Source organism: Chlorocebus sabaeus, chromosome X (genome assembly GCF_047675955.1).
Source record: "Chlorocebus sabaeus isolate Y175 chromosome X, mChlSab1.0.hap1, whole genome shotgun sequence".
In the NCBI taxonomy this organism is placed as follows: Eukaryota; Metazoa; Chordata; class Mammalia; order Primates; family Cercopithecidae; genus Chlorocebus; species Chlorocebus sabaeus.
This window is the reverse complement of record NC_132933.1, coordinates 47,547,975-47,564,808: the sequence shown is the minus strand read 5'-3', so window position 1 is coordinate 47,564,808 and position 16,834 is coordinate 47,547,975. Positions and strand designations below refer to the sequence as shown.

At 39.5% G+C, this 16,834-nt stretch overlaps 1 protein-coding gene across 5 annotated transcripts in view; it reads left to right on the top strand.

Moving 5' to 3' along the window:
- Positions 1–3,607: 3,607 nt before the first annotated feature.
- The window catches only part of NRK (Nik related kinase), a 135,487-nt gene continuing 122,260 nt past the window's right edge, over positions 3,608–16,834 (top strand). For 2 of the 5 annotated variants that reach the window (XM_037988986.2, XM_007992458.3), the window contains exons 1-2: positions 3,957–4,463; positions 13,437–13,502. In XM_037988986.2, coding sequence (XP_037844914.1) covers positions 4,407–4,463; positions 13,437–13,502 — 123 coding nt within the window. In that variant the 5' untranslated portion in view covers positions 3,957–4,406. Of the gene's footprint in view, positions 3,623–3,954; positions 4,464–13,436; positions 13,503–16,834 lie in introns of those variants that run through there. The other 3 variants (XM_073013493.1, XM_073013494.1, XM_037988987.2) reach the window with 3 other exon arrangements.

The following is a 16,834-nucleotide window of genomic DNA, read 5'->3' as shown; positions in this document are numbered from 1 at the left end:
CAAGAAGGTCCTTTAGCCTAGTGGTTCCCAAAAGTTTTCTCCTCCTACTAGGACTTCTTGAGGGTCTTTCAGAGAGGCTATCCAGCCACTCACAAGTATATTGGAAGATACTAGACCTGAAATGTTTGGAATCACAGATGTGGGACTCTTCTTTTCAAAAAGATTGCTAAATAACCTTACTTCACCATTCCCACTCAGGGCCCAGTAATGTACACAGCAAGCTTGTGCTAAGAGAAGAAGTAATTTTCATATATGAAGTGTCAAAGTAGAGGAAAACCAGTAAATGACAGACCTTTTTTGTATGCTTGAAAATTTTAATAAAGTGTTTTATGAGATTTTAAACAAGTTTAAATAAAATTTTAAAATAAGTGTCTATTAAGGTATATATTGCCAATCTTAAATGTGTACATGAAAAAGAAGAAACAACCAAGAATATTTTGAATCTATATTTTTCATAATACACACATGCCCTCGAAGTGTAATCTCTTCAGATTGTGTGATTAACAACTTATATATCAAAATGAGAATGTGGTTCTTTGTATACAAAGATGGAAGTACTGACTTTGGAGTTGTTTTCCCAGTAAAAGGATGCGGGTTTGCAAGAGGGGAGCTGCTATTAAGGGCCAAAGAGCAGAGAGATGCATTCTGGTCCTCTAGGGTATCAAACCCATGCCCTTGGTACTATGTCCATGGTACTACTACCAACTGAGCTACTGTCTGTAACCTTGCCATGTAACATCTCAGTTCTGTTAAGCATTATTGCTCACAAACACAGCCTCCTTCAAATCCTTACTGAATAAAGTTTGTTCCCAGCCAAAAAAAAAAAAAAAAAAAAAAACTCATGGGCAGGAATGGGAATATATTTTAATTTTTTAGCATTAAAAGTTGCTGTTTTACTTTCTGGAAGTTTCTTAGCTTGAAAACCATGATTTTGCGCTCTGAGGTGATCCACTTGGTGATATCTGCTTAAGCAGTCACTAGCTACTCTTAGGCAATGACTGGGTTCCATTTCTTTTTATAAATCCTGTTATTTCTGTTAGGAGGGCTTGAGGGCTGAAAGGGGAAGGGGGAACTGGATAGCTCAGGGGCCTAGCTAATGTCATTTGATCTCTCTTACCCCGAGGCTTTTTTGAATTTGGCTCCTCTTCACACAGTCTCAAAATATGCACCTCACTGGCCCTTCAACAGTCATTGACAAGTGGACTCTGGAGTCAGACTGCCTGAGTTGGAAGCCAGGCTCTTCCAATTACTAGCTGTGAGGCTTTAGGCAAGTTGCTTTATCTCTCTGTGCCTCAATTTCCTTGACTAAACACTTGGGGGCAATAATTTAAAACCTAGAATAATTGTCAACAAAACTAAATGAGATAATACATGCAAAGCACTTAGTCTGGTGCATACAGTAAGCACTTAATCAATTTTAGCTATTAAAATATAACAACAATTAAAAGTTCCAAAGGACTAATAGCCTTAAGATAACAGAATGGATTGGAGAAGAAGGGGATGGTACAAATATGGGATATGTAATGTTGGCAGAGAGATTGTTTCAGGGTAAAACACAATCTGAGAAATTTCTAGACCAGCAACATATTAGGGTTATTTTCATGCAGTTTGAAGTCAGGAAAGAAAGACATAAATAAGAACATTTTGGAAGGAGGCAGGGAGATGATGGTTGATAGGGTGAAAGGAAAAGAAGTCCTGAAGTTGGAAAACAAACGCCCTATTTCAAGGCTGTGCTCCTGTCACAGCCCCATGACTGGAGGCCATCTATTTGCCTTCTGTCTTGCTAGAGGAGCTGACCTTCCCCAGACTGGTCATGAAAATCCCCATAATGCCAGCTTACAAGGTAAAGTTTCCATGCTTTTCCATGCCTCCTTTCCCCCTTGAAAATAACAATAAAGTTTAAAATGTGCAAGTTCTCTGTCAAGTTCTGGTCAAACACGTGGTTTCCCCTTCCCGCACCTGGGGACCTGGGGGGGGGAGGGTGGCGGGGGCGGGGGGGGAGGGTGGGTCCCAAGACGATGTGGCTAATCCCTGCGGAGTCTCCAAGTGACTAGCCTCCCACAGAGCCTTGCAACTAGTTAGCCCAATGATCTAGCCTGGATTGTTTTCCTGGCCTGGACTTGCCCCTCAGTCTAAAATAGTCTTTGCCATTAGGGGCCACGGGGCATTTTTCCCCACACCCTATCCCCACACCCCACGTTCAGCAAATCGCGTTGTAAAAACAAACAAACAAAAAACAAAACAAACAAAAAAAAGTCTTGACTTATGAACAGCCCTTCCCTTTAGCAAAGATTCTCTTCAGAGTTATTTTAAATGTTGTATTTTTTGATTCCGTGTCTTATTTCTAAAAACTAAATGTGTATGTAAAAGTGTAATTTTCTATTAACTAGTTCACCTGCCCTTCTCTAGTTAAGAAATGTTAATTTCATACTCACATTTAGGAAGATTCAGAAAAGTTTTACTGATCATTCAGGAATTCTCAAAGTGTGTTTTAAAAGGGTTTATTTTGTGTGGTAAAATTGTCAAGATTTGAATTATTGGAAAGTGTAATTTCTGTGGTGGTATGTATCATATTTGAATTATCGAGAAAATTCGATCCAGCACACCCGGGTTTGTTTTTGGGGGGAGGTAATGGTTGGTTTTCTCTGCAACCGTTAACAGAGAATTTTCTTTATTTAGCGAAACTGGGTTCCTCAGACAGGCTGTGGCCATTACACAGCTCACTGAGACTTGGAAGTTGAGGAATGTAAAGAGGTCAAACTCTGGCATTGAAACAGACAGGAAATAAACAAAATCTACCAATATGTAAAGATATTACAGAAATTAGAAGAATGAGTCAGAAGCGGAGAGCTCGAGGTCAGTGGGAAGAATTATCCGTATAAATCTTCTTAAATAAGTAGGTAATTATTAATTTAAAAATAAAGAAACAGGAAAAAAGTCCCCCCACATCACTTTCCGACCCCGGAGTTAGGGTGCGCAGAATGCCCTCTGGGAGCTCCAGAGAAAGTAAGCAGTGTCGGGACATTTACTAAGTGCTCTCTGCAGAGCATGAGTTTAGAATGCGGTTAGTTTATGCACCGACTCCCCTTCCCACGAATGTTTCAAGGGGCTCTTTCTGGAAGTTGAATCACGTTTGTGAGATTGTTTTAAGCCATGTGTCAGTCCCCCAGCGCTTTAAAGGAAAACGGAAGCAAACAACTTGGGCACTTGGAAAAGTTTTGCAATTAATGAGCGAATGAATGAAATCTGGCCGGAACGCTGGAGACTGGAAGGGAAGCAGGATTTTTCTCCGCGCGCTGCGAATACAGCGTATGCAAAACTTAGGACCCAGGGCAGGCCGGGCTTTGGAGACACTCAGTCTTACTCAACCCTGAACACCTGAGAACAGGTGCGGTTCTGAGTGAGACTGGGACCTGGCACGAACTAGCCTGGGGCCAGAAGAGATAAGGCCTGCCGGGAAGAGAGTTCCAAGCTCTGTCCATTCTGCTCTTGCCCTCGGCTAATGGCTTCGAAGGCCAAGCTGTGACAGCCCCGGGGCGCACTCGGTGCCTTCTTCTGCTCAAATAGGTGCTCGCCTAGGACTGATTCCCAACCCGTGGCAAGTCATTTCCTTCTACAACTGGTGGGTCTTTGCAATAAATGGAGCGATAAAATCAGAGGGACAGAAAGAGAAAACAGACAACTAGAAAAGTCACAAGTGTTTCTTGGGAAGTCTAGGGCGCGGGTTGTTTGGACTGTGGCAGGGCTGTGGGGCCCAGACTGGGAGCGGCGCGGAGCGGGACCGGTTTTCCGGGGCTGGCAGCTGCCTGGAAAAAGTTTCCTGTGGAACACTCGCCAGCGGGGGCGGGGGCAGGGGCGGCTGGCGCAGCAGTGGATGTGGGAGGGGGGCGGGAGGGCCGGGGGAGGCCGCGAAGGGCCTGCTCGCAAACCGTTATAGTCCTTCAGCACCTCCCTCGGCCGGTGGCCCTCCTAGCCTGCCTCCCCGCCGGGCGGCTGCCCACCTGGCGACGTGACGCTGCACCAATCCCTTTCGAGCTGCTCCCGGGTCCCTTCTCCTTGCACCGCCCCCCTCCCTACCCTGAAAGAGGCGCACCCTGACGGGGCAGACACAGCGCTCTCGCCGCGGAGCACCCTTCTAGCTTCTTCATCTCCAGGACAGACGCTCAGGCTCAGGCCTTAGCCCAACCTGCTTTCCCGCCTCACAAACTCCGGTTTCCCTCCACTCCCAACTCTTTTCACTCCACGTTTCCCCTCCTCTATCTCCCACGCCACGAACTCCAATCCCCCAGCTCCTTTCTCCCGCCCTCCCCCTTTCCCTCTCCTCCCTTCAACTCTTCATCCGCTTCTACCTCAGATTCTGCGCGCACCCAATTCAGTCGCCCACTCCCGTTCGGCTCCTCGAAGCCATGGCGGGACCTGGGGGCTGGAGGGACAGGGAGGTCACGGATCTGGGCCACTTGCCGGTGAGTAGAGGACGCCCATCGCCCCCCGAAATGCTCTCTTTTGGTGGGTTCTGAGTACCAGGGGGAGGAAGCGGACGCCCTCAAAACGGGCTAGACCAGGACTTCGACGGGTCCCGCGGGCGCGGAAGGGGACCCTGGGCCGGCATGCGGAAAGGCGCCCCCTGGGCACCCGGACCGCACCAAACTCCAACGAAAGGCAAAGGCACGGGGTGGTGGGAAGGGGAGACCGAGAGAAGAGATGGCAGTGGGGTGCTGCGGGCCCTAAACAGCGGGGCATTTTAAATATGTGACCCGCCTTGTCTAGCGGAGCTCCAGTACCTGTCCTAGCCCGCTTGTTCCAACAGAGGCCAAAAAGTGCAACGTCGCGTGTCTACCTGAGTACTCCTCCCTGTTATCCCGCCGCCCCGTCCTTTGCTGCTGCTTTTGCCATCGGAGATGCCTGTTTGCGGGGTGACCTTTACTTTTAGGTGACAGTGACTAGAAAATTGAGGCGTTTGAGTCCCACTTTTCTTATTTTCTAATACACTTTCTAAAACCTTATTCTCGCCAGGGCAATGTTCCTGATTTAGTGTTGTGAGAGTGAAAGAAGTCGACGCCGTTTGGGGAAGGAGTGAATTCTGCACACTCCAATTTTTTTTTTTTTTTTTTTAATATTGTGTTCTTTGCCCAACCAGATTTAGCTTTTTCTTGTGGTTTTAATTTGTGGGCTCTTCTTTTCCCGAATGCCCAGCTTTCCTCTAGAGTTGTAATTGATTGGTAAACTATTATCGCCATCGTAATTAGTAGACTTATTATTTTGGCAGCGCAGTTTATTTCATTGGCATCTGGTTTGTGGCTAATATTGGATTCCACCCAAATCCGTGTTTCAAGTTCCCTTTTTAGATTGGCATTTCACTCGCACCCTGTCTTGAATGCAAAAGGCCCCAGGATTCTCCGAAAGGGAATAAACAGGCACCGCGCTGGAATGATCACCAGGCAACTGTAGTTCAGGACAGTGTCCTGCTTGCTTTGAAAAAAGCTAAATATTAACCTTAAGGTTATAGGACTATTCAAAGTCGATTGACTTAATTTTACACATATTTGGCATTTAAAGAATGTGTTTTTGATTGTGACAGAAGCCTGTCTCGCTCAAAAATAGGGCATTCCCAAAGCCTTCCCTATATGATTTTACACTAGATGCTGTATGTGGAGAGGTAAGGTGGTACACACGGGTAACATTTTACCAAATTGTTCTCTGCCATTTAAAAAAATCAGTGCAAACGTGAATTACAGATATTAGTGTTGCGGTTATTTATGCAGCTTCATAAAATATATCACAGAACTTTTAAAAATTAAATCTTTTCTCATTCTGCATGCACCCAGAATTTCTTCCTTTCAGTGTGGATACATGAGATTTCTGGACTATGGAGGCCTCAATTGGTGGTTTCCTTTCTAAGAAGAACTTTTATATTCAGACTAGATTTGCACCCAAGTAAAAGTATAAAACCAAGGAATAAAATGTTACCCTTCCTCCAACATTCTCTGCCTATGGTTGGGAAAAGAGAAAAAAGCAAACTAGGGCAGATATGTGAAACTGATGCAGGCAGGTGGGCAAACTGAAATAAACTCCCTTCCAAATATCACTAAACGGGTGAATGGGAAAGACCTCATAGAAATGATAGGGCAGGGAATTCCAAACCCAAGGAAAAAAAGAAGAAAAGGTTTTACTGCCACACACAAAAAAAGAAAAAATGGGGGAAGTGGCCCAGACTAACTGACCCGGTCATGGCCCTGGGACATAAGAATTTGGTGGAGTCCAGGAGATAAGAGGAAAGGCTGCAGTCTTTACATTGCAGTTCAGTGGAATATTAGTTTCCTGGAGGTTGGTGGAGTGGGTGTGTGGGGAGGGTAGAAAGATAAGGTTGGTTTTTAATGTAAGGGGAGTAGTAGAGAGAAGATACAAAACTTCAGGACATTGATGCTTGGCCTCATTTTCCAGACTTCATGAAAGTCTCATAAAGTCCTCAGATTCTAACAATTTCTATATTTTGTACATGAGACATTTTGTTTCATTTGTGGGTTTTCACTCTCTGAGCAATTTATGCATAATTCTCCCCTGTCCTCAAACACCCAGATTCAAACCCTAAGAAATCTAGCGGAAGAGCAGTAGCATGTCCTTTAGAATTTTCTTTACTATCAAATTTTTAGACATAGAAAGTTATTGTTGCTTTGGTCACTGAGTTACGTTTTTCAGCGATTTGGGGTTTCTTTACATTTGATTTATTTTCTGACTCTGAAGAAATAAGAGCAAATGAAGAGGTGAAGAGACATCTGAATCAGTTGTGTTGAAGTTTGCATTTTGATGCAAAGTAGAGTTGATAAAGCAAGTAAAGAAACCTTCATATGACGGTATCCCTTGCAGTAATTATCCTCAATAGGACATATGTGAAGGTCAGAAAATTGCCATCTGTAAACACCAAGTATACCAATTTGGCAGCAGCCAGACAATGAGGGAAGATTCAAACCTTGGAGTTGCAAACCGAGAAAAAACATTCAGAATGTGGAAGAATAAATAAATATGGCTCTAGTTTAAAATGGACACATTATGTCCTTTGCAGGCCTAGCCAGCTAAATGACCACAAGACAAAGACCCTTGAGGGAGGATAAACTTGCTTTACAAATTGAGACTTGAAGAAATTGGTAGGTTATTTGGTATTTTTGTTATTAGATAGATATTATTTTTAAACCCAAAAGAGTAAGCAGGAGTGAAAACTGGGAAACAAGAAAGGGTGAGAAAATTATATAACTTTCAAAATTAAAACATTCACTTTTATACAATGATATAACTTTTTCACATAATGCACTAAAGTCAGAGACAAAATAAGAGAGCCAATGTAATTACAATAGATCAATTCCATTATGTTTGTTTATTAATGGGTTACTGTAATTTTCTGATTTTCTATTGAATAAATATTTTCTGTAGGTGAAAAAACAAAAAAGAAAGTGCGGAGATTTGTGTTTTGTGTTTCCTTTCTGAAAAGAGAAGTATAAAGCTTTATGTCTTGATATATATCTTTGTAATATATGTGTGTATATATGTATATATATTCACCTTGCCCACCAGCAATACCTAGGGATGGTGTGTTTGCCTCTCTCTATGTGTGTGTATATATATACATACACACACACACACGCACACGCATATATATGTTTGTTTTGATGTGTGTGTGTATATATATATAATCATATATATATGACCATGTGTGTGTGTATGTATGTGTATATATATGCGTGTGTGTGTGTGTGTGTGTGTGTGTGTGTGTGTATTCCTAGTATGCCTGTGTCCTTGAGACTGGAAACTATTTCTTTCTCTCCAAATCTGTCATGTCTTTCACTATGACTATCCCCTTTGCCTTCTGTGCCCAGTATGGTAATGACATTCCTCACGGCTGTGGCCTTGGTATTTGACACTGCCATGTGTAGTCCTAATCTATATTGGGGTCAGGATTAGACAGGCCTAGAGGGGACAGTAGTGGCAGAGGTTATCTGAAATAGCACATGATCCAAAAACTATATTTGAAATACATTAGGCTTATATTTAAGTATGACTTCCAGCTCTACCCAGACCACGCCTGCTATCCACATTTGGTCATGAGAAATTTCACACTTTACCAAGTTCCTTAGCCCCTGTTTAGAAGCAGTTTTACCTTCATTTCAGTCAACTATGATTGAAATATTCAGCATAATCCTCAATTGCATATATATAGAGCATCACCTCCGCATAACACTGCACATCAGTTTATTTTCTGTCTTTTTTCTTCTCCAGTTTCTAGAGCAATGGTTTTCATATGGTAGTGCACAAGAACAGTGCACAAAAATTAAGAATAATTTCGAGATTTTGGGACCCATCATCAAAAATTCCGATTTCATAATTCTATGATAAGTCCAAGGAATCTGTATTTTTAACAGTATTACCCAGATGATTCTCATGTAGTGAGAGTCTATACAGTTTACAGTTTGAGAAACACTGGTCTAGAGGAAAAGATTTCCCCTTTAACGCCACCATGTAAATTGTGAAGCCCATTCCTCTATCTCTGAAACTCACTCTGGCACTCATCTTGCCATATCCATCCCTTTCATGTTCTCTCTCCAAAAACTCTTTTCATAAGATTGCTGTTTCTAATATTACAAGTAAAAGGAGAAAAGCCTCTGCTATCTCCTTCAAGGTACTGTGCAGTCTCCTTCTTTTTGCAGCCTGACTGCTGGAGCGTGTTTCCTCACTCTCCTTTACTATCCTAAATTTGAAATTTCTTGCTACTCATGTTGACCATTTTTGGTTCCCTTTTCTCCTTAATCTCTGCCGTATTTGGTTCTGTGGATCAGCCTCTGCTTTGAAATTCTCTCCCTTGACCAGTTAACACTGCTTTATTTATTTATTTATTTATTTATTTATTTATTTATTTATTATTATTATACTTTAAGTTCTAGGGTACATGTGCATAACATGCAGGTTTGTTACATATGTATACTTGTGCCATGTTGCTGTGCTGCACCCATCAACTCGTCAGTACCCATCAACTCGTCATTTACATCAGGTATAACTCCCAATGCAATCCCTCCCCCCTCCCCCCTCCCCATGACAGGCCCCGGTGTGTGATGTTCCCCTTCCCAAGTCCAAGTGATCTCATTGTTCAGTTCCCACCTATGAGTGAGAACATGCGGTGTTTGGTTTTCTGTTCATGTGATAGTTTGCTAAGAATGATGGTTTCCAGCTGCATCCATGTCCCTACAAAGGACACAAACTCATCCTTTTTTATGGCTGCATAGTATTCCATGGTGTATATGTGCCACATTTTCTTAATCCAGTCTGTCACTGATGGACATTTGGGTTGATTCCAAGTCTTTGCTATTGTGAATAGTGCTGCAATAAACATACGTGTGCATGTGTCTTTATAGCAGCATAATTTATAATCCTTTGGGTATATACCCAGTAATGGGATGGCTGGGTCACATGGTACATCTAGTTCTAGATCCTTGAGGAATCGCCATACTGTTTTCCATAATGGTTGAACTAGTTTACAATCCCACCAACAGTGTAAAAGTGTTCCTATTTCTCCACACTGCTTTCTATTGGCTCTTTTCCTTCCAGTTACTCCCATCCCTAGCTTTTATTAAGATTAGCCATCAAGATGGTCTTTCTTCCCTGCCCTTGAATTCAGGAGACAGAAACAACTCCCGAGAATTTGAGATTTCAGTGGCCAAGGAGACTAGGACTTTTAAACTGCAGGAGATAATTTAGATGCATAGAAAGAGATAACGAAAGTACAACAGGTTTGTCTAACAGTTTATGGTTCAAAAATGTTTTAAGACTTAGATTTTTAGTAATTTATTGTAAGACAAACTTTAGAAATTATTTTCTTCTTTACTGACCATTTTGTATACCCAAATGGGACATCAAGACACACCAACCCCCCAAATAATCTCCAAATTGGTATAGCAGTCATAGATACGAACATCTATCCTCTTCTGTTTTTCTTATCCCAAGGTGGCAGGGCAGAGGAAAGGACCAAATAATTATGGAGACCCATCTGACATGAAACTTTTGTTTTCACAGTGACCAAAAAGATTGTCCCCTTCCTAGTTCAACCATTATGGAAAACAGTATGGCGATTCCTCAAGGATCTAGAACTAGATGTACCATATGACCCAGCCATCCCATTACTAGGTATATACCCAAAGGATTATAAATTATGCTGCTATAAAGACACATGCACACGTATGTTTATTGCAGCACTATTCACAATAGCAAAGACTTGGAATCAACCCAAATGTCCATCAGTGACAGATTGGATTAAGAAAATGTGGCACATATACACCATGGAATACTATGCAGCCATAAAAAAGGATGAGTTTGTGTCCTTTGTAGGGACATGGATGCAGCTGGAAACCATCATTCTCAGCAAACTATCACAAGAACAGAAAACCAAACACCGCATGTTCTCACTCATAGGCGGGAACTGAACAATGAGATCACTTGGACTCGGGAAGGGGAACATCACACACCGGGGCCTATCATGGGGAGGGGGGAGGGAGGAGGGATTGCACTGGGAGTTATACCTGATGTAAATGACGAGTTGATGGGTGCAGCACAGCAACATGGCACAAGTATACATATGTAGCAAACCTGCACGTTGTGCACATGTACCCTACAACTTGAAGTTTAATAATAATAAATAAATTTAAAAAAAAAAAAGAGAAAAAAAAAAAAAAAAAAAAAAAAAGATTGTTCCCTTCCAATTCTTCCTTCCTTGGAAATCCAAAATAAACTTGCTCTGACTGTAAGTCCAAAATATATGAGGAATTTGGCGTTGTTAACCTAGTATTGAGCATAGTCCTTCTCCTCTTTTCCCCAATTTAATGTTTAGTCTTGAAAGAGAGTAGCATGGAGATGGGGAACAAAAAATAGCATATAGGACTAAAGAAAACAATATAATCTTAGCATATATGAATACTAAGTTGAGCTGCCTTTAAGATTAAATTTTTTAAATGTTCTTTTATTAAACATGAGTATGAAAGATGGTTTGGTCATTTGGGAGCAGAAAACAAGTTTCCTGACATAGATATGAGGCCTCCATGAATTTCTACAGGCATTTTATTCTAGTCTATTTCCTTGGTGTCTTTTTTGAATAGTTAGATAACTGTATTCAAATCAGGGTAAAGTTTTTATGTTGTTGAGGACTAGAGAAAGGAATAAAGAAATTTAAGACTGTGCTCAAAGATTCAAAAATACAGGTTGTACGGATGTTACAATAATTCTCTAATATATGTTATCTTTTCCAGCTAAAATGCAGCGTTAACTATAGCAAAGAATAGTTTACCAATAGGAATCAGGTAACATGTTTGATTATTTTGACAGATGGCCAAAGACTGTTTCTCCAGAATTAACAATGTCTAAAATAAATCCCTCAATGATATCCATCACATAAATATGCTACGGTGATAAAGTCTTCAAGTCAGTCCCTAGTAACTTTTTTGTTGGCTTTTCTCTTATAAATCTTTCAATGAGTTATAACAAAAGTGATACGCTTAATAATAAGGATAATATAATGATCTATTTTTACTTCTTAGATCCTAAAAATTGTCTTTTTAGATAAATTACACGTTTGTTGGGAGTATATTTCCTGAACTATTTGTTTGAAATAACTGTGTATTGTGATCTTAACTTTGATGATCATTTTGAAAAACTAAGCTGCTAGGCTGCTGCTTTATCTAACAATGCTTTTATCAATTCAGTGGAAACATCTGGATTTTAGAATGATTGATAGTTTGTGATTTTCATCTGTAGAATTTTAGAGCTGGGAGATTACCTATCCCAATACTTTTATTTTATATATGTGAAAACTGAATCCCAGAGAGAATAAATAACTTACCCAGAGTCATATAGTTAATTAATGGTAGAGCTGGGGCTAAAATTCAAGTCTTCTGACTCTCTGTCCAGTTGGATACTTATTGAATGATGTAATCCCAAAGCTGTGTCATTTTCCTATGAGAGTTTTGCTAGATTACACAAATATCATGGCAGTTTTAAGGAGTTTATAATTTCATTCATCTAAGTTGCATATGCTCAGTAGTTTTCCTGTTTAGCTTGTATTTATCACAGCAATCAAAATGTTTTCAAACAGGATTAAACAACGTTTGTGTATATAAAATAAACTTTCAATAAGGTATGTGAATTTCCAAGAATTTACCAATGTTCTTACCATTTTGTGTATAAATTGGCATCTACTCATGCCTCATATAAGTTTTACTAAAATAGCAAAATAGGCTGCTAGACTGAAAGTTCAAACAGTGATAAAATTCAAGAAACCGTGTTTTGTGGTGAACAATCAAGGAGTACCCATATTTAGAGGTAAGAAAACAATACTTGAAGATAACTATGGAAGCCTCACAACTCTATCCCAAAACATGTTATGTTTTGTTTCCTATGATGCCACATTTAGGGTTAAGTCACAGAAAACGTCACTTTGTGCCATGAACAGGTATTTAGCAGATGCAAAGTTCAACTTTTAAAAAACTGTCTAATTTTCTTAAAATGATGCTCTTTTAATATCATGATCTTGCTTTGTCATTCATATTTAGAGATGGTATTTCTTTCTTAAGAGCTGTTACAGGTTGGTGCAAAAGTAACTGCAGTTTTGCCATTATTCTAATGCCAAAACCACAATTACTTTTGCATCAACCTGTAATTCAAGTAAGTCATCTAAACTTTGTATCCAACATCTAGTCATTATTGTTGCATGTTAAATTTTCTGCTTGTCTAGTTATCACTCAAAAGAATAATATCAGCTGGGCGCGGTGACTCACGCCTGTAATCCCAGCACTTTGGGAAGCTGAGGCAGGTGGATCACAAGGTCAGGAGTTGGAGACCAGCCTGGCCAAGATGGAGAAACCCCGTCTCTACTGAAAATACAAAATAAGCTGGGTGTGGTGGCACATGCCAGTAATCCCAGCTACTCGGGAGGCTGAGGCAGGAGAATCACTTGAACCCAGGAGGCGGAGGTTGCAGTGAGCCAAGATCGCGCCATTGCACGCCAGTCTGGGCAACAAGAGTGAAACTCTGTCTCAAAAAAAAAAAAAAAAAAGTAATATTAAAATAAAAGAGTAATTCCATTGCAAGTAAATGAACTTATTTCTATTTTATCTTTCTAATTACCTCATTGTTATGCCTCAGTCTTACATAATTGTGTGCATTTTACAGTTTTATGATAAATAATTACATGACTACTTAATGTCCATACTGCTTATTCTTTTTAATAAATGAATATAGTCAGTTCAAGGAGACTGTGACATGTCTATTCTTTTGGTAAATGACATTTAGGCTCTTCCCATGTAAATTTAAACAGAACAAAGAAGATTGGAAATACTGCTTAAGATAGTTGAATGCTCGCCTAATTTCCTACGAAGATTGACAGTTTTTGTTTTACTTTTTTGCAGGATCCAACTGGAATATTCTCACTAGATAAAACCATTGGCCTTGGTACTTATGGCAGAATCTATTTGGTAAGTTGACTTACATTATTTATTCATTCTTCATTTTCTAATGACAACAAAGATTGTGAGTCAGACTTTCACAATGCAAATCACATAATGCCAAAATATGGCATTTCACTTTGAGAGATAAACCAAATTAGATAGCCCAGTGACACCTGTAAGAATTACTGTTTATTATCACAAAAGTAATGGATTGGCTAATCTGTAGTGAACCAACCAACCAAACATAACATCTAAAAATTAGCAGAAAATAAATAAAGTCACCAATGGAAAATGGAAGTAATTCAAATAAGATATACCCAATAAGATATCACTCGTATTATAGTATATATCCATACCATTCTAATTACTCACATTCAACTGAAAACTGAATATTATTAAAAGGAATGTTTCCATAACATTCTATATCATACTGTGTACTTGAGTGTGCACATGTGTGATAAAATTTGCTAAAGAATCTAACAAGAAAAAGTCTGAATTTATTTAGTGATTACTTATTAAACACTAAGTATGTGCAGATGCTGTGATAGTCTCTGGGAATAAAATGATGAACAAAGCAGATGAGGTCTCTGCTTTTTTGTGGCTTATGGTTGAGAAATGTATTGATTAAGTTTGTATATGTTATATGTGTGGGGGTTGTTGGAGCCACGCATTACATAAGTAAGCACACAAATAACTGTATACTTCTGTATCTGTGGGTTCCACATCCATGGATTCAACCAATGTTGGATCAAAAATTTAAAAAATGCATAATGTATAGACTTTTGTTCTTGCCATTATTTCCTAATCAATAAAGTGTAACAACTATTTACATAGCATTTACATTGAATTAAATGTTATAAGTAATCTAGTCTCACTTAAATTATACTGGAGTATATGCGTAGGTTATATGCAAAAAAAATTACTATGCCATTATATATCAGGGACTTGAGCATCCCCTGATTTTGGTGTACATGGTAGGCCCTGAAACCAGTACCCCACAGATACTGAGGGATGACTGTAATTGCAACTGTGATATAAGATCTGTAAGAAAATTCTTGGTGATATAAAAGCATAAAGCAAGGGGGTTTAATTTAGATTGAAAGGTCAGTGTTGATCTTCCACTCCCTGGAAAGGAAAAGTGACCATTAAACTGATATCAGGAGGATAAATGTGAGGTAACCAAAAAAAGGTGTGGTTGTGGAGGTATGGACAGTGTTAAGTGCTGGTTTGGGGCAGTGTTTTAGTAGCCATATCACACTGATCAGGTACCTTTCTACTCTCTAATTAGGGGAATTGACATTTTCTCAATCTTGTGTAATGTTCTATACAATTGCAGTGCTCTTTTTTCCCAGGCCTGTTGCTAAAAAAACGGATTACTGTCCTTAGGCTGATCCTTACAGCAGACTGATCACAGGTCCTCTACATATAGGTTGTGTAGAGGTGTCTTAATATAAGCCCAGAGGGAGGGGCTTCTTTCTTGTTCAGAAAAGGGTGCCTTTTTTCTTGCCAAGTCTTGCAACTTTGGGACTAATCTACACAGAGGGGCTTCTTTTCTTATTCATCTGCCCAAGTAGGAATGGAGGATGCTTTTTAAACTTTGCACAAAGCTCCTATAGGGCCTGCTGCTGTGGCTCACTCCTGTAATCCCAATACTTTGAGAGATGAAGGCAGGAGGATTGCTTGAAGCCAGAGCTTTGAGATGATCCTGGGCAACAAAACAAGACACATTTCTACAAAAAATTAAAAAGAAAAAATTATCCCGGTGCAGTGGGTGTGCACCTGTAGTCTTAGCTACTCAGGAGTCTAAGGCAGAAGGATCACTTGAACCCAGGTGCTTGAGACTGCAGTGGATTATGTTTACACCACTGCCCTCCAGTCTGGGTGACAGAGCAAGACCTTATCTCTTAAAAAATAAAAATAATAAAATAATAAATTAAATAAAGCACCCATAGCATAGAAACTGAGTAGTAGAAATAGCATGTGGACAGGTCTTAAAAACAGAAAGAACCTTGGTGAATATAGGGAACAGAGGGAATGTTAGTATTCATGACTAAATCTTTTCAAACCATTTTGATCATATCTATTAACAGATCCAATAAGCTGTAGACGGTGATATGATATAGACTGAAATATATTTTTTATGCTACCTCAATTGCATCCTGTGCTGAATGATTATTTAACATTTATGTGATCTAGGTCAGTTTTGCCACCTTATACATAGATACCTACATCTTATACATAGAATATTTATGGTACATTTACAGTCTCCATGGCTCTATGCACATTTTAGTTCCTTAGGGTGTGTGTGTAAGTGTGTGTGTATACTTGTTCTGATTCAAATGTACAGAGTCACCAGATGTAAGAAATAAAAAACAGAGTCATGTAAGGTAAGAAGCAAGGTTAAAATTAGGCAACACAGAAAGATGACTGCTCATTATCATTCATGTGATAGCGAACTGTGATGGCACCAAAAGAAGAAAAGTAAGAGGGTAAAAAGGTAAGTTATGCATGTGAATATCCTTTTTTAAAACTCAGAGTTTATTGGGGTATAATATATATTTGGTAAGATTAACTCTTTTAAGTGTATAACTTTATGAGTTTGGACAAATGCATACAGTCATATAACTGCCACCACAATCGAGATTTTCAATGTACATCTTAAACTAATCACAGTCTAGATTCAAGGAGTATTCTACCTCTTCACTGTGTGGTGTCCCAACTGGTGTACTAGGGTTATGGCTGTCATCTATTTTGCTTTTACATTTGCTACAAACCCACAAAACTACTGTACTTTCCCTATACTCATTCTTTTCCCTGTTTTCACTACTACTATTTTTAAAATTTAGCCAATCAATTATCTTTTACAGCAATTAAAAGTCAGAAAAAGTCTTTTGCGTTTATGTTCATTTTAACCATTTCTGGAATCTTCATTTCTTTGTGTAGATCCAACTTTCTCTCTGGTATATAGAACTTAAACCTGAAAAACTTCCTCTAATATTTCTTATAGTCCAAGGCTGCTGGGTAATGAATTCTCTGCTTTTGTATGAAAAGTCTTAATTTCTCCTTCAGTTCTGAAAGATATTCACACTGTGTATAGAATTGTGGATTGAGAGTTATTATTTTTTCTTTCTCTCAGCAGTTTAAACATACCAATTTGTCTTCAGATTTGCATAGTTTCTGAAAGTCTGCTGTAATTCTTACCTTTGCTCTTTTGTATTTTGTCTCTGGCTTCCTTTAAGATTTTTCTCTTTGTCTTTGTTTTACAGCAGTTTAAATATGAAATGTCTGGAGGGGTGTGTGTGTGTGTGTTGAAAGGATATTTATCTGAGATAATGTTTAGAGATCTTTGGGGTTCTCTG